The 16,101-nt window shown below is 44.1% G+C and overlaps 1 protein-coding gene across 1 annotated transcript in view; it reads right to left on the reverse strand.

The window, feature by feature from the left end:
• The window catches only part of LOC126199202 (bumetanide-sensitive sodium-(potassium)-chloride cotransporter), a 316,749-nt gene that overhangs the window by 221,251 nt on the left and 79,397 nt on the right, over positions 1-16,101 (reverse strand). Inside the window, exon 2 of the mRNA XM_049935981.1 lies at positions 2,483-2,747. Coding sequence (XP_049791938.1) covers positions 2,483-2,746 — 264 coding nt within the window. The 5' untranslated portion in view covers position 2,747. The remainder of the gene's footprint in view (positions 1-2,482; positions 2,748-16,101) is intronic.

Here is a 16,101-nt window from a genome sequence, read left to right on the forward strand (position 1 = left end):
AATGTTTTGAATAGAGTTACTTAGTGAAAACTTGCATTATGATTTGTAATAAACTTGCCTGGTATTTCATCCCATCCTTTTAAGACTTTTCAGCTATTTAAATATTATTCGTGGTGCAGAGCTGCGCTACGAACGAACGAGCCTCTGCCGCGGCGCATTCAGACTGCATTAAATGAAACCAGTCATACTGCAAAGAAGCGGACAGGTAATAGTGAACTAAAATTATTTCTTTCAGCTTTCGGGATTGCAGAGCAGAGCAGCAGATTTTATGATGTGTTCTACAGGTGGACGCGGGCTGCGGATGATAGATTATTAACAGTGCAAAAAGATAATTTACCTTCATGGCAGAAAAGAAATCTTGCTGTACGTAGTTCTAGTCTGGCAAACATTACAGCAAAAACATTTTTTCTCTGATAATAGCCTCATGTTCTCGTGTTAGCCCTGCTACTTATTGGTGTTTTAATGTTAACAAAAATCCACTGCAAAATTTTGATGTTTAACAAATATTGTGTACTGTAACATCAGTATTGATAACGAAATAATTTTCAATAACCTTTTCAATAACTGTAAATTAAGGAAGATACGTTAAACTTTATAGCGAGTTACAGTAACGGAACAATGTTCCTTTTATAGGAAGCCAGATCCAAAATAATAAGAACATAATATATTTTGTTTTGTTGAAAATTAATGATCCAAAGAAAGTCACAGCACAGCATCCCTAAAAAGTATTTCAGGGATCTTTTCGTAGCAATATACAGGGTGTTACAAAAAGGTACGGCCAAACTTTCAGGAAACATTCCTCACACACAAAGAAAGAAAATATGTTATGTGGGCATGTGTCCGGAAACGCTTACTTTCCATGTTAGAGCTCATTTTATTACTTCTCTTCAAATCACATTAATCATGGAATGGAAACACACAGCAACAGAACGTACCAGCGTGACTTCAAACACTTTGTTACAGGAAATGTTCAAAATGTCCTCCGTTAGCAAGGATACATGCATCCACCCTCCGTCGCATGGAATCCCTGATGCGCTGATGCAGCCCTGGAAATGGCGTATTGTATCACAGCCGTCCACAATACGAGCACGAAGAGTCTCTACATTTGGTACCGGGGTTGCGTAGACAAGAGCTTTCAAATGCCCCCATAAATAAAAGTCAAGAGGGTTGAGGTCAGGAGAGCGTGGAGGCCATGGAATTGGTCCGCCTCTACCAATCCATCGGTCACCGAATCTGTTGTTGAGAAGCGTACGAACACTTCGACCTGAAATGTGCAGGAGCTCCATCGTGCACGAACCACATGTTGTGTCGTACTTGTAAAAGCACATGTTCTAGCTGCAGAGGTAGAGTATCCCGTATGAAATCGTGATAACGTGCTCCATTGAGCGTAGGTGGAAGAACATGGGGCCAATCAAGACATCACCAACAATGGCTGCCCAAACGTTCACAGAAAATCTGTGTTGATGACTTGATTGCACAATTGCGTGCGGATTCTCGTCAGCCCACACATGTTGGTTGTGAAAATTTACAATTTGATCACGTTGGAATGAAGCCTCATCCGTAAAGAGAACATTTGCACTGAAATGAGGATTGACACATTGTTGGATGAACCATTCGCAGAAGTGTACCCGTGGAGGCAAATCAGCTGCTGATAGTGCCTGCACACGCTGTACATGGTACGGAAACAACTGGTTCTCCCGTAGCACTCTCCAAACAGTGACGTGGTCAACGTTACCTTGTCCAGCAGCAACTTCTCTGACGCTGACATTAGGGTTATCGTCAACTGCACGAAGAATTGCCTCGTCCATTGCAGGTATCCTCGTCGTTCTAGGTCTTCCCCAGTCGCGAGTCATAGGCCGTAATGTTCCGTGCTCCCTAAGACGCCGATCAATTGCTTCTAACGTCTTCCTGTCGGGACACCTTCGTTCTGGAAATCAGTCTCGATACAAACGTACCGCGCCACGGCTATTGCCCCGTGCTAATCCATACATCAAATGGGCATCTGCCAACTCCGCATTTGTAAACATTGCACTGACTGCAAAACCACATTCGTGATGAACACTAACCTGTCGATGCTACGTACTGAAGTGCTCGATGCTAGTACTGTAGAGCAATGAGTCGTATGTCAACACAAGCACCGAAGTCAACATTACCTTCCTTCAATTGGGCCAACTGGCGGTGAATCGAGGAAGTTCTGTACATACTGACGAAACTAAAATGAGCTCTAACATGGAAATTAAGCGTTTCCGGACACATGTCCACATAACATCTTTTCTTTATTTGTGTGTGAGGAATGTTTCCTAAAAGTTTGGCCGTACCTTTTTGTAACACCCTGTATGTTATCTCATCCATTTATCAACGTATTAGTTGTTACGTGTGCAATAACAAAGCAGACAGCGAAAATGTGTGTGCCCAGTTTACATCTCTCAGTGGAGCGTGTGAAAGCAGGCGGCAGCGCTGAGTGGTATGTGTGGAGACGCACCCGCTCCTCGGCGGTGGCGGCGAGCGCCGTCTCGCCGTGCAGGGCCCCCAGCGACGGCCGCTTCATGCCCCACTGGCGGTAGTTGTCGAGGCGGGGCAGCGCCTCCATCGTCAGCTGCTGCAGCGACGAGCGGCGGCGCGGCTCCGTCACCAGGCACGTCGTCGACGTCGCCGTGAACACGTCCGTCGCGCCGCCCCCGCCGCCCTCGCTGGCTTTGCCCTCCTCCATGCCTTCCACTCTGCGCACGCTGAACCGGTTCTCCATTCTGTAATACCGACACGTCTCAGTGCATTCATTTGTCTTCAATGGAACGCTGGGTGTAAATCTAAAATGCTCAAAGCTGCGACGTTGAGAATCCAGCAAAAAGTCTGTTCGCCGCTATATGGAAGCTTCCACGCCATTAACCTTATTTAAATACTAGCTGAGTACCCGGCGTTGCCCAGGTATGTACACTACATCTACATCTACATCATTACTCTGCAATTCACATTTAAGTGCTTGGCAGAGGGTTCATCGAACCACAATCATACTATATCTCTACCATTCCACTCCCGAACAGCGCGCGGGAAAAACGACACCTAAACCTTTCTGTTCGAGCTCTGATTTCTCTTGTTTTATTTTGATGATCATTCCTACCTTTGTAGGTTGGGCTCAACAAAATATTTTCGAATTCGGAAGAGAAAGTTGGTGACTGAAATCTCGTAAATAGATCTCGCCGCAACGAAAAACGTCTTTGCTTTAATGACTTCCATCCCAACTCGCGTATCATATCTGCCACACTCTCTCCCCTATTACGTGATAATACAAAACGAGCTGCCCTTTTTTGCACCCTTTCGATGTCCTCCGTCAATCCCACCTGGTAAGGATCCCACACCGCGCAGCAATATTCTAACAGAGGACGAACGAGTGTAGTGTAAGCTGTCTCTTTAGTGGACTTGTTGCATCTTCTAAGTGTCCTGCCAATGAAACGCAACCTTTGGCTCGCCTTCCCCACAATATTATCTATGTGGTCTTTCCAACTGAAGTTGTTCGTAATTTTAACACCCAGGTACTTAGTTGAATTGACAGCCTTGAGAATTGTACTATTTATCGAGTAATCGAATTCCAACGGATTTCTTTTGGAACTAATGTGGATCACCTTACACTTTTCGTTATTTAGCGTCAACTGCCACCTGCCACACCATACAGCAATCTTTTCTAAATCGCTTTGCAACTGATACTGGTCTTCGGATGACCTTACTAAACGGTAAATTACAGCATCATCTGCGAACAACCTAAGAGAACTGTTCAGATTGTCACCTAGGTCATTTATATAGATCTGGAACAGCAGAGGTCTCAGGACGCTTCCCTGGGGAACACCTGATATCACTTCAGTTTTACTCGATGATTTGCCGTCTAACTACGAACTGCGACCTTCCTGACAGGAAATCACGAATCCAGTCGCACAACTGAGACGATACCCCATAGGCCCGCAGCTTGATTAGAAGTCGCTTGTGAGGAACGGTGTCAAAAGCTTTCCGGAAATCTAGAAATACGGAATCAACTTGAGATCCCCTGTCGATAGCGGCCATTACTTCGTGCGAATAAAGAGCTAGCTGCGTTGCACAAGAACGATGTTTTCTGAAACCATGCTGATTACGTATCAATAGATCGTTCCCTTCGAGGTGATTCATAATGTTTGAATACAGCATATACTCCAAAACCCTACTGCAAACCGACGTCAATGATATAGGTCTGTAGTTCGATGGATTACTCCTACTACCTTTCTTAAACACTGGTGCGACCTGCGCAATTTTACAATCTGTAGGTACAGATCTATCGGGGAGCGAGCGGTTGTATATGATTGCTAACTAGGGAGCTATTGTATCAGCGTAATCTGAAAGGAACCTAATCGGTATACAATCTGGGCCTGAAGGCTTGCCCGTATCAAGACTATGTGATCTGAAGTATCCGGACACCCCCCAAAACATACCTCTTCATATTGGGTGCATTGTTCTGCCACCTACTGCCAGGTACTCCGTATCAGCGACCTCAGTAGTCATTAGACATCGTGAGAGAGCAGAATGGGGCGCTCCGCGGAACTCACCGACTCCGAATGTGGTCATACGTCTGTACGTGAGATTTCCATGCTCCTAAACATCCCTAGGACTACTGTTTCCGATGTGATAGTGAAGTGGAAACGTGAAGGGACACGTATAGCACAATAGAGTACAGGCCGACCTCGTCTGTTCACTGACAGATTCGTCCGACAGTTGAAGAGGGTCGTAATGTGTAATAGGCAAACACCAGTCCAGACCATCACAAAGTAATTCCAAACTGCACTATGACAGTTAGGCGGGAGGTGAGAAAACTTGGATTTCATGGTCGAGAGGCTGCTCATAAGCCACACATCACTCCGGTAAATGCCAAACGACACCTCGTTTGGTGTAAGGAGCGTTAACACTGCCTCATTGAACAGCGGAAAAACGTTATGTGGAGTGACGAATCACGGTACACAATGTGGCGATCCGATGCCAGGGTGTGGGTATGGCGAGGTGCTATGAAGTGTCGGAAAGCCGAAGCTATCTCAACAGAACTAATGGAACGGCTCCTGTAGAGACGTTTTAAGGGTCTGGAACTTACGATCAGTGCCCTGAACGACGTATGTGGCCTTCTTAGGCAAGCGATCATAAGTGGTTACAAGTCCTTGATCTAGAGAGACGGTACAGCAAAGCTGTTTGTGGGAACGCAGGTACTTTTTTTTGCAGTGTGTGTAACCTTTCTGGTTTGCACAAGGATGTGCTTCTCCGGCAAACAGGAGCATTACGAAAGTCCCCTCTAGATTCGCTGTTAATTTGTTAATTTTTGCTGGGCTCTACCGACAGATATCTCCGTAATATATATATATATATATATATATATATATATATATATATATATATATATATATATATATATAATAGCGTCATACAGGACGCCTGAAGGCAGTGTCTACAATGTTTCTACAAAATATAGAAAAAGCAATGAATTGCAAAAATGGGTTTGGTTAGTGGCAGTGGGACTGAGATAAATGATACGATTCGACGTATTTACAACATCTTAACGAAGCAGGAAAGCACCTGAGGGTGCATGATGTTGAACACCGTGTTACTCAAGTTTCATCAAAACGTATACCATAAACAAGCGTGTTGTATTGATGTATATCAATGCGTGTAAACTGGTTACGGTAGATAAATCCGTCAGCTGTCCGTGATATGAATAGAAAAGGCAGCTGTATCTACGAGCAAGGTTTTGTGTTACAAGTTGACCATACAGATGAGTCGAATCTCACACTAGCTGCTGTTTTCTGGGAAGTATCAATGGCTTTGAGTATATTGTACAATGTGTTCAAATGGCTCTGAGCACTATGGGACTCAACTGCTGTGGTCATCAGTCCCCTAGAACTTAGAACTACTTAAACCTAACTAACCTAAGGACATCACACACATCCGTGCCCGAGGCAGGATTCGAACCTGCGACCGTAGCAGTCGCACGGTTCCGGACTGCGCGCCTAGAACCGCGAGACCACTGCGGCCGGCGTACAAGGTGTAACATAAATAATGGTGGACTAGGAGGATGTGAACGTAAAGTGAGCAGTGGAAGAAACCAGAAGTACAGAGAAACTATTTTAGTGGATGATTCACTTGTATAGTGTCAGTTGATGGGAAATCAATCAAACAAAGTCATCCACTTCAACATACCAAACTCATCATGGTTACTATAATCAACTACGAAGTTTTTTAGCATTTTATCTGCATTAATGAGCATCACGATTCACTCCGCCACTAGAAGTTCTGAATAATACATTTCAAAGTTTTACTTAATTAATTACAGTGAATTTCAGAGTGTGTTTTGAAAAGATTGTAAATTGATCGAGTTTTACATAATGCGATGAAACTAAACGATACGGGCTATAGAAATGACAGTCAGATTCTTTCACTTAGCCTTTCATTTCTCTCTAACTCTTTGCATCCAATAAAATTAACTTACTTACATCGGAATCTACTTACTACACAATCTGACATTGACTAGCATAGTTAGTTATTTAGTTAGATGTTCCATAGACCATTTGAAGGTTTCGTTTATCGAAATGATGTGGAACTAGTCAACCTACATGATAGGAAACATGATAAGTATTCACGTTTATGAACACATTATTATTTTTAGTCCTACGCATGCAACTTCACTTTCTTTTTACTGGCTATCAGTTTTCAGAATGGAATAGATGGAGTTGTTCAGGAGAAGTGATTTCAAATTAGATTTAAAACTTGCTTCGCTCCTTGTTAGACATTTTATATTATTGGGCAAGTCATCAAAATTGTTTGTTGCTGCATATTGAACATGTCTGAGCCACTGACAGCTTTGACCGTGGGTAATGAAGGTCACTTTTCTCTCCAGAGGTGTAGGTATGTACATCACTGTTCTTCTTAAGTTGTGATGGATTATTAATGAGGAATTTGATTAGCGAATGTATGCGCTGTCGTTCGTGGTCTAGTGGCTAGCGTTCTTGCCTCTGGATCACGATTCCCACCCGGTTGGTGACTTCGTCAGCCCAGGGACTGGGTGTTTGTGTTGTCCTCATCATTTCATCATCGTCCTTCGTGACAGTGGCTACATTGGACTGTGCAAAAAATGGGACTTTGCACGGGTGCTGATGACCGCACCGTAGAGTGCCCCAAAAACCAAACAACTACTGTGAATGCGCAGTGAAAATGCTTTTCTCCTTGAAGAGGTACCTACATATCGTCCGTGGGTGAACATTACATATTTTTCTTGTTGCTCGCTTTTATGCAATTAATACATTATTTCCAAGGGGTGAGTTACCTCAGAAAACTATCCTGTACGCAATTACTGAATGGAAGTGTGCAAAATACACTCCTGGAAATTGAAATAAGAACACCGTGAATTCATTGTCCCAGGAAGGGGAAACTTTATTGACACATTCCTGGGGTCAGATACATCACATGATCACACTGACAGAACCACAGGCACATAGACACAGGCAACAGAGCATGCACAATGTCGGTACTAGTACAGTGTATATCCACCTTTCGCAGCAATGCAGGCTGCTATTCTCCCATGGAGACGATCGTAGAGATGCTGCATGTAGTCCTGTGGAACGGCTTGCCATGCCATTTCCACCTGGCGCCTCAGTTGGACCAGCGTTCGTGCTGGACGTGCAGACCGCGTGAGACGACGCTTCATCCAGTCCCAAACATGCTCAATGGGGGACAGATCCGGAGATCTTGCTGGCCAGGGTAGTTGACTTACACCTTCTAGAGCACGTTGGGTGGCACGGGATACATGCGGACGTGCATTGTCCTGTTGGAACAGCAAGTTCCCTTGCCGGTCTAGGAATGGTAGAACGATGGGTTCGATGACGGTTTGGATGTACCGTGCACTATTCAGTGTCCCCTCGACGATCACCAGTGGTGTACGGCCAGTGTAGGAGATCGCTCCCCACACCATGATGCCGGGTGTTGGCCCTGTGTGCCTCGGTTGTATGCAGTCCTGATTGTGGCGCTCACCTGCACGGCGCCAAACACGCATACGACCATCATTGGCACCAAGGCAGAAGCGACTCTCATCGCTGAAGACGACACCTCTACATTCGTCCCTCTATTCACGCCTGTCGCGACACCACTGGAGGCGGGCTGCACGATGTTGGGGCGTGAGCGGAAGACGGCCTAACGGTGTGCGGGACCGTAGCCCAGCTTCATGGAGACGGTTGCGAATGGTCCTCGGCGATACCCCAGGAGCAACAGTGTCCCTAATTTGCTGGGAAGTGGCGGTGCGGTCCCCTACGGCACTGCGTAGGATCCTACGGTCTTGGCGTGCATCCGTGCGTCGCTGCGGTCCGGTCCCAGGTCGACGGGCACGTGCACCTTCCGCCGACCACTGGCGACAACATCGATGTACTGTGGAGACCTCACGCCCCACGTGTTGAGCAATTCGGCGGTACGTCCACCCGGCCTCCCGCATGCCCACTATACGCCCTCGCTCAAAGTCCGTCAACTGCACATACGGTTCACGTCCACGCTGTCGCGGCATGCTACCAGTGTTAAAGACTGCGATGGAGCTCCGTATGCCACGGCAAACTGGCTGACACTGACGGCGGCGGTGCACAAATGCTGCGCAGCTAGCGCCATTCGACGGCCAACACCGCGGTTCCTGGTGTGTCCGCTGTGCCGTGCGTGTGATCATTGCTTGTACAGCCCTCTCGCAGTGTCCGGAGCAAGTATGGTGGGTCTGACACACCGGTGTCAATGTGTTCTTTTTTCCATTTCCAGGAGTGTATGTCAGGAGGTTGATAAGTTTGTTTGCAAGATTAGCAGTTATACGAAGAGCAGAAGTGGTTGAACCTCACTGTTTGAGAAGCTTAGAAATATGCTTCTACAAGTTCATGTTTTCATCAATACGTACACCAAAAATTTTTGAGCGTGCTACCCTACTCACTGACACCTACTCATGCGCTACATCACTAGTTGGCGTGACTATTTGTTGTGTAGAACTGAATGTAGCGTGTTCTTTTTTTTCGAATTCACGGGAGTTAATCTCCAGAGAACTACTTAATAATTCTTTGGAAAATATCATCTACCAACTTTTCTGTTGCTTTCTTTCTAATGGGATTTATTGCAACACTACTAATGTCTGCAAAAAGTACCAATTTTTCTTGTTGAATGTTAAATGGAAGATCATCCACATATATAACTAAGGAGTGGACCCAAAATACGACCCTGTGGGACACTCTTTGTGATTATTTTCCCCCAGTCGCAAAAATATTCTACCTTTCCGTCATTGTCTGAATTATTCGGCACAAACTTTTACAAGTAAGTGAATCTTCCGTGCGGTACTCCCGTCGCTTCAACGCAATTCCTACTGGGATCTGCACACCGCTCCCCCACAAAAGTAATGAAAAAAGAATTATCGTTTTGAAACAACATACTGCTATTGCAGTTGTAAACAATTCAGAAAATTGCTGAACTGTGAACAAAATAAACAGAAGTAAAGAAACATTGGATCTCTTTCCCCTACAAGGCTACGACTTATTTTGTGGTCCATTGTTGTCCAATGTTGACTTCAATTTCGTCTCCAATGATCTGTTAATAAAGAGGCTGCCATACGACTATTCTCATCTTTTTGTGTCCTCCTCTTAATAGAGTGGCCCTTAATGAACCATGACGTACCAAAAGTCGCTATGCAGGGGCATCTTCCAGGCGTTTGTTTAGAAACGAGGTTTTAGGAAGAGCAAATAAATTTGTAAACTAGGATAAACGAGACAGAGTTTGCAGGCTTCGTTGTTTACATATACACTACTGACCATTAAAATTGCTACACCATGAAGATGACGTGCTACAGACGCGAAATTGAACCGACAGGAAGAACATGCTGTGATACGCAAATAATTAGCTTTTCAGAACATTCACACAAGGTTGCCGCTGGTGGCGACACCTACAACGTGCTGACATGAGGAAAGTTTCCAACCGATTTCTCATACACAAACAGCAGTTGACCGGCGTTGCCTGGTGAAACGTTGTTGTGATGCCTAGTGTAAGGACTTTGATAAAGGTCGGATTGTAGCCTATCGCGATTGCGGTTTATCGTATCGCGACATTGCTGCTCGCGTTGGTCGAGATCAAATGACTGATAGCAGAATATGGAATCGATGGGTTCAGGAGGGTAATACGGAATGCCGTGCTGGATCCCAACGGCCTCGTATCACTAACAGTCGAGATGACAGACATCTTATCCGCTGCAAGACAACAACCATCTGCACGAACAGTTCGGCGTTTGCAGCAGCATCACCCGGCGTGTTGGTATGGGGTGACATTGGTTACACGTCTCGGTCACCTCTTGTTCGCATTGACGGCACTTGGAACAGTGGACGTTACATTTCAGATGTGTTACGACCCGTGGCTCAACCCTTAATTCGATCCCTGCGAAACCCTACATTTCAGCAGGATAATGCACGACCGCATGTTGCAGGTCCTGTACGGGCCTTTCTGGATACAGAAAGTGTTCGACTGCTGCCCTGGCCAGCACATTCTCCAGATGTCTCACCAATTGAAAGCCGGCCGGAGTGGCCGAGCGGTTCTAGGCGCTACAGTCTGGAACCGCGCGACCGCTACGGTCGCAGGTTCGAATCATGCCTCGGGCATGGATGTATGTGATGTCCTTAGGTTAGTTAGGTTTAAGTAGTTCTAAGTTCTAGGGGACTGACCTCAGAAGTTAAGTCCCATAGTGCTCAGAGCCATTTGAACCAAACCAATTGAAAACGTCTGGTCAATGGTGGCCGAGCAACTGGCTCGTCACAATACGCCAGTCACTACTCTTGATGAACTGTGGTATCGTGTTGCAGCTCCATGGGCAGCTGTACCTGTACACGCCATCCAAGCTCTGTTTGACTCAATGCCCAGGCGTATCAAGGCCGTTATTACCGCCAGAGGTGGTTGTTCTGGGTGCTGATTTCTCAGGATCTATGCACCCAAATTGCATGAAAATGTAACCACGTGTCAGTTCTAGTATAATATGTTCGTCCAATGAATACCTGTTTACCATCTGCATTTCTTCTTGGTGTAGCAATTTTAATGGCCAGTAGTGTACTAATAGCAATAGCTTAATGACAAGAAAGACACCCACGGAAGGACTCTTCGAGATTTGCTGAGGTAAGAGCTATATCGATGAGATCCAGTGTTAAAAAAGTGGTAATAGTTTAAGTAAACTAGGTTTCTCGGTGCGAATGGAAGACTCAAACACGTTATGCAGCACTAACAAAACAGATCATGCTAAGAAGAATGTAACGCACAAGCATATTTTTCAAGTTAGCGCTGAACGGAGCAGAAAACATGTCCAAAAGTAGCTTCTTATCCCAGTGAAATTATTTACAGTCACGTAGATAGTAATTTTATTATCATCTTGTCAGAAAGGTCCCAGTTCGTAGTAACTGACGGAAAGTCATCGAGTGAAGCTGAGGTGATACACGACATTCTCCCAAGGAAGTGTTATAGGTCATCTGCTTTCCTAATCTACATAAACAGTTTAGGGAAGAATCTGAGCAGCCTTTCTAGATGATTTGCAGATGATGCTGTTGTTTACTGTCTGGCGAAATCAACAGAAGATAAAAACCAATTGCAAAATGCTTCAGAATATATCTGTATGACATGAAAAGTAGCAATTGACGGTTACACGTTAAAATCACATAAACATAGTGGCTGTCAACTGACCTAAATACCTAGGGATTACGAACAACTTAAACTGCAACGATAAGGTAGATAGCGTTGTGGGGAAGGAGAGCCAAAGATTGCGTTTTATTAGCAAAGCTCTTAAAAGATGCAACAGGTCTAAAGCCCGGTCCACACGCAACGATCTGTCTGTGCAGACATCGGTGCAGATGTCTGTACATGCAATAGATCGTTACAAATGTGGTATGTTCACACGACACAAACCCCAATCTACTACTCGCCCGCCATCTGTCGGTGTAGAAAAGAAATATCAGTGACAAGCGACTACGCTCCCGTAAACGTCAAAAATTTAATTAAGTTATTTTGAAATATAGAAATGGAGGAAGTTCTGTTGTGGTCTATGTTCGCAACTTGTGTTGCAAAAAACATTCACACCAACCGCAGGAAACAGAGAAAGCGGTAAAAAGGGTGTAGACAGTGGCTGCTAAAGCGAAAGTAGTTTTCTCACGTAAATTTACTGCGAGAGTTGCAGAGCGAACCTAACGACTGGCGAAATTATTTGCGGATGGATGTCGAAACTTATAATTATCTCTTAAAGCTTGTAACCCCTCATGTTATGAGAAAAAATACTTGTATGAGAAAGGCAATTTATCCTCATGAACGGTTGGTGGTAACATTAAGATTCCTAGCAACAGGAAGGAGCTGCAACGATTTGGAATTTTCAACTGCAATATCGAAACAAGCGTTGAGTGAAATAATACCCAACTCATGTGAAGCTATTTACGCTGTCTTGAAGGATGAGTTCTTTTTATAACAGCAGTTAATTTTCTATTATGTTTTCACACAAATATATTCTTTTGAATAAACTTTGATAAACGTATGTGAAATATATTGTTTTACATTACCTCGTGTTCCATTTCCTCGCACATTGACACTCTAATTTCATCTTCAATTGTACTCCTGCTTGGCCTTGGCGTTTCTTGATCACTAAGAAAGCCAAGCAGATCAAAATACCATAACGTTGGCTGGTATACTTGATCTACTCCTACACCAAATCTTCTAGATTTCTGAACTTTGGATAACGCTTTTCGGTAAACAGCTCGCAACGAATTTTTTTTTTTTTTTGTTTCCGAGGCGTCAACTGCCCGCTATTTTTCAATAAGAGTATTGTATGCTGCTGTCTTTCTGTCTCGGTCACTATATTCTTTACTTTTAATCTTCCACAAACATGGGTGGTTTCTATATATTTCAATGATTTCATTTACAAACTCTCGAGAACACTGACGAGTATCAGCCATTTTAATGCCCTGTGCGCACAAATACAAACACTAGACTGAGCAAACAGCTGTTTCGCGCCAGATTTGCGGCCATCTCCTGTCCACACGCTCCAACTTGTCTGCGCAGATGTGGTTTGAACCCACAGATTTGAGAGGTTTCGCTCAAACCTCCAACTCCAACTTCCAGGTTTGCACACACCTCAGGTTGGTGCAAATCTTCTGTCCACACGCAACGATCTGTCTGCACAGATGTGATGTGCGCAGACATCTGCGCAGACAGATCGTTGTGTGTGGACGGGCCTTACTAAAGAGACCGCCTACCCTACGCTTGGCCGTCCTCTTCTGGAGTAATTCTATGCGTTATGGAGTTCTTAAGAGAAGGGCTGCTCATTTTGTATTATCGCGAAATAGGGGAGAGAGTGTCAGTTGAGGTGGCAATCATTAAAACAAAGGCATTTTTCGTTGCAGCGACTTCTTTTCACGAAATTTCAATCACCATCTTTGTCCTCCAAATACAAAAATATTTTTTTGATGCCCACCTGCACAGGGAGAAATTATTTTTGTAATAAAGTAAGAGGAATCAGAGCACATACAGAAAGATTTAATTGTTCGTTTTTCTCGCGTGCTGTCCGAATGTGGAACAGTAGAGAAATAGTCTGAAGTTGTCTGGAAGAACCAATTTTATTCTTGCGTGACTTACACAATGTGTTGGAAAGAAATGACTACTCAGAATATCAAAAGTGTCATGTAAGTGGAGGAAGTTACATAAAAGCGGGTGCTGAAATAGCTGCAAAGGATACCAGGTAGTTCCTAACCTAGAATTAATAGTGTACGTGGTGAAGAAGATAGCGTTATATGTGTAATAAAGATTGTTTTTTGTAAACGCTACGATATCTGAGTGAACCAAAAAGTGTAAGAAATGTGCATATTTACTTTACTGACGTTGGAAGCAAAAACTGCCACCAAAATTTTCTCAGTCCTGTAGTACACGAAATATCTGCCGAGAAGGAAGTTCAGACGCACAAAAGGTGGTAAGGATAAACGAATTTGTGTGTTATTTTATTTTTTATGTTCTTCTTCTCATAATTAACCTATTTTAAATTTTACTTAGATCATGAAGCTACGATTAGAGCTTTAAGTTTGCTTGAGAAGTGTCTAAGCACTATCTTAAAAATAATTTTGTGAGCAATAATAACTATTAAACTTCAGCTCATCAATCGTGATTGAGCTATGTCATTTACGACACACTAAGGTCACGTTGCGGTAAAGTGACTATAAATCAGGGCTCGCGGATACCCTAAACAGGTCCCGTCAGCGTATGCATATGCCGAGTAGAATTTCCCACCGGCTTCGCCACAGCACATTACAACTTAACTGATTTCACTCTGCACCGTATCTTCGCCGTTACATTTCATTTTTCATGTCACTGCATTTCAAATACTTATACATTGCACCTTCTTGTTCCGATGTTTAAAACCCAACTTTTCTCTTTGGCACTGTGATGTGTTGCAGTACGGAGACTAGAAAACAATGTTTTTAGCTCTGGTCGTAATCAGCGGTCACTTGAACCTTGGCTTACTCACCTCGATGGCCCGTTGTCAACAGCGACTGGTAGTACCTGTCAGCGTTAGCAGAAGTAGGACGGAGGAAATGTACACAATAACACGTCAAGGACCAAGGACTCTGGTTAGGACGTCAGTTTGGTTTCACAGTTACGTCATTTGCTGAAGAAACAGTGATGTAAGCAGATTTATTATCTCTCCTCTCTCCGTTCGGTTTGTATCTCAACACACAATACACACTCCAGTTTTGATATAACTGTTATGACTTCTTACATAAGATAAAATTATTCGTGGATAAAAAAAAGAATGGTGACTTTTACCTCGTGGAAGGGCAACAGGGCGGATCACTGTTCAAACATATGAAGCTGTTGGAGAAGCAGATCAGAGAGACCCAGCTACAGCCTTTTTGAACGAGCTACTTCAGCTTAAGTTGGCACTGTCTTGGGAAAGGACGCGGAAGTCTGTATCGTGACGGATGGACGGCAAACGTGTAGCCCGCTCCTCCGAATATAAGGCTGTAAGGTGTCGATACGAAGGGAGGTGGCAGTCGTTTTGTAATCTTTGCCACAGGGAGCTTCGTTCCTGATCACATGTGTGGAGGAGATCTCCTTGGGCTTCCACAGTTAATGTTGTTACGGGTAGATGACGTCACTTTTCTGCCTGTTTCGCATCTTGTCGGGATAGCTTACTTGGGCTTGTAGTGTTGCTAGAGGTAGTGTGGAGTTTAACTCTGGAGGTGCCGTTTTCTCCATACCGGGCTGCGCTGAATGCTAAGGTATTTGCATTTGCCGTGGTCGCAAAAATGTGAGCGATATGGCTAGAGAAGATTTCTGTTCCGCGAGTCGTGGTGCAGAAACTCCGCAGTTGGCGAACAGAACATTGTCGGGGCAGTCACTTCGTGATTAGCATGCATGTACTCAGGAAACTTTACACCACTCATCATTCCTTTTTTAAATGCACTTAATGCAAAAGCTATCGGTTCTTAAACTTGTTCAGTTTGCTACCACCGATATGTTTTCATACTTGTGCCAAGCGAATGAACTATTGTTTCACCCAAAAATGTTCACATTTTCAAATACTAAATTTGGAACTGTCCATGTTTTGTCAGTTATATAACAGGAACTGAACTGAAACAGGCTTTTAATTGAACGTATTCTTCAGGGTGCGGCAGCGTCCATAGTAGGATAGTAAAAACACACCGTCAGGCAGAAACTGTAATTTATTTATTACCTCTTAAGTCAATTAATAGTTAAAGGTATGCCATTTACTAATGTGTAAGTCATTGTGAATGGCGTGGATTACTTTTTGAATATGACTCCTGTCAAATGATACCCCCTCTGCACAACACATTCATCTAGGCAGCGTTGGAAGCTTTCCATAATTCGGCGTAACGTGTTTCCTGGAACACTGCCGACAGCAGTTCTGATGCGATCCTTCAACTCAGGAATGGTGGAACAACGTGTTCGGAACACTTGCTTCAGGTAGCCACAAAGGAAAAAGTCTGCACATGAAAGGTCAGGTGAACGAGGCGGCTAGGAAATGTCACCAAAACGGGAAATTACTCTACAGGGAAATATCTG

The sequence above is a fragment of the Schistocerca nitens genome, chromosome 8, assembly GCF_023898315.1.
Source record: "Schistocerca nitens isolate TAMUIC-IGC-003100 chromosome 8, iqSchNite1.1, whole genome shotgun sequence".
Classification (NCBI taxonomy): Eukaryota; Metazoa; Arthropoda; class Insecta; order Orthoptera; family Acrididae; genus Schistocerca; species Schistocerca nitens.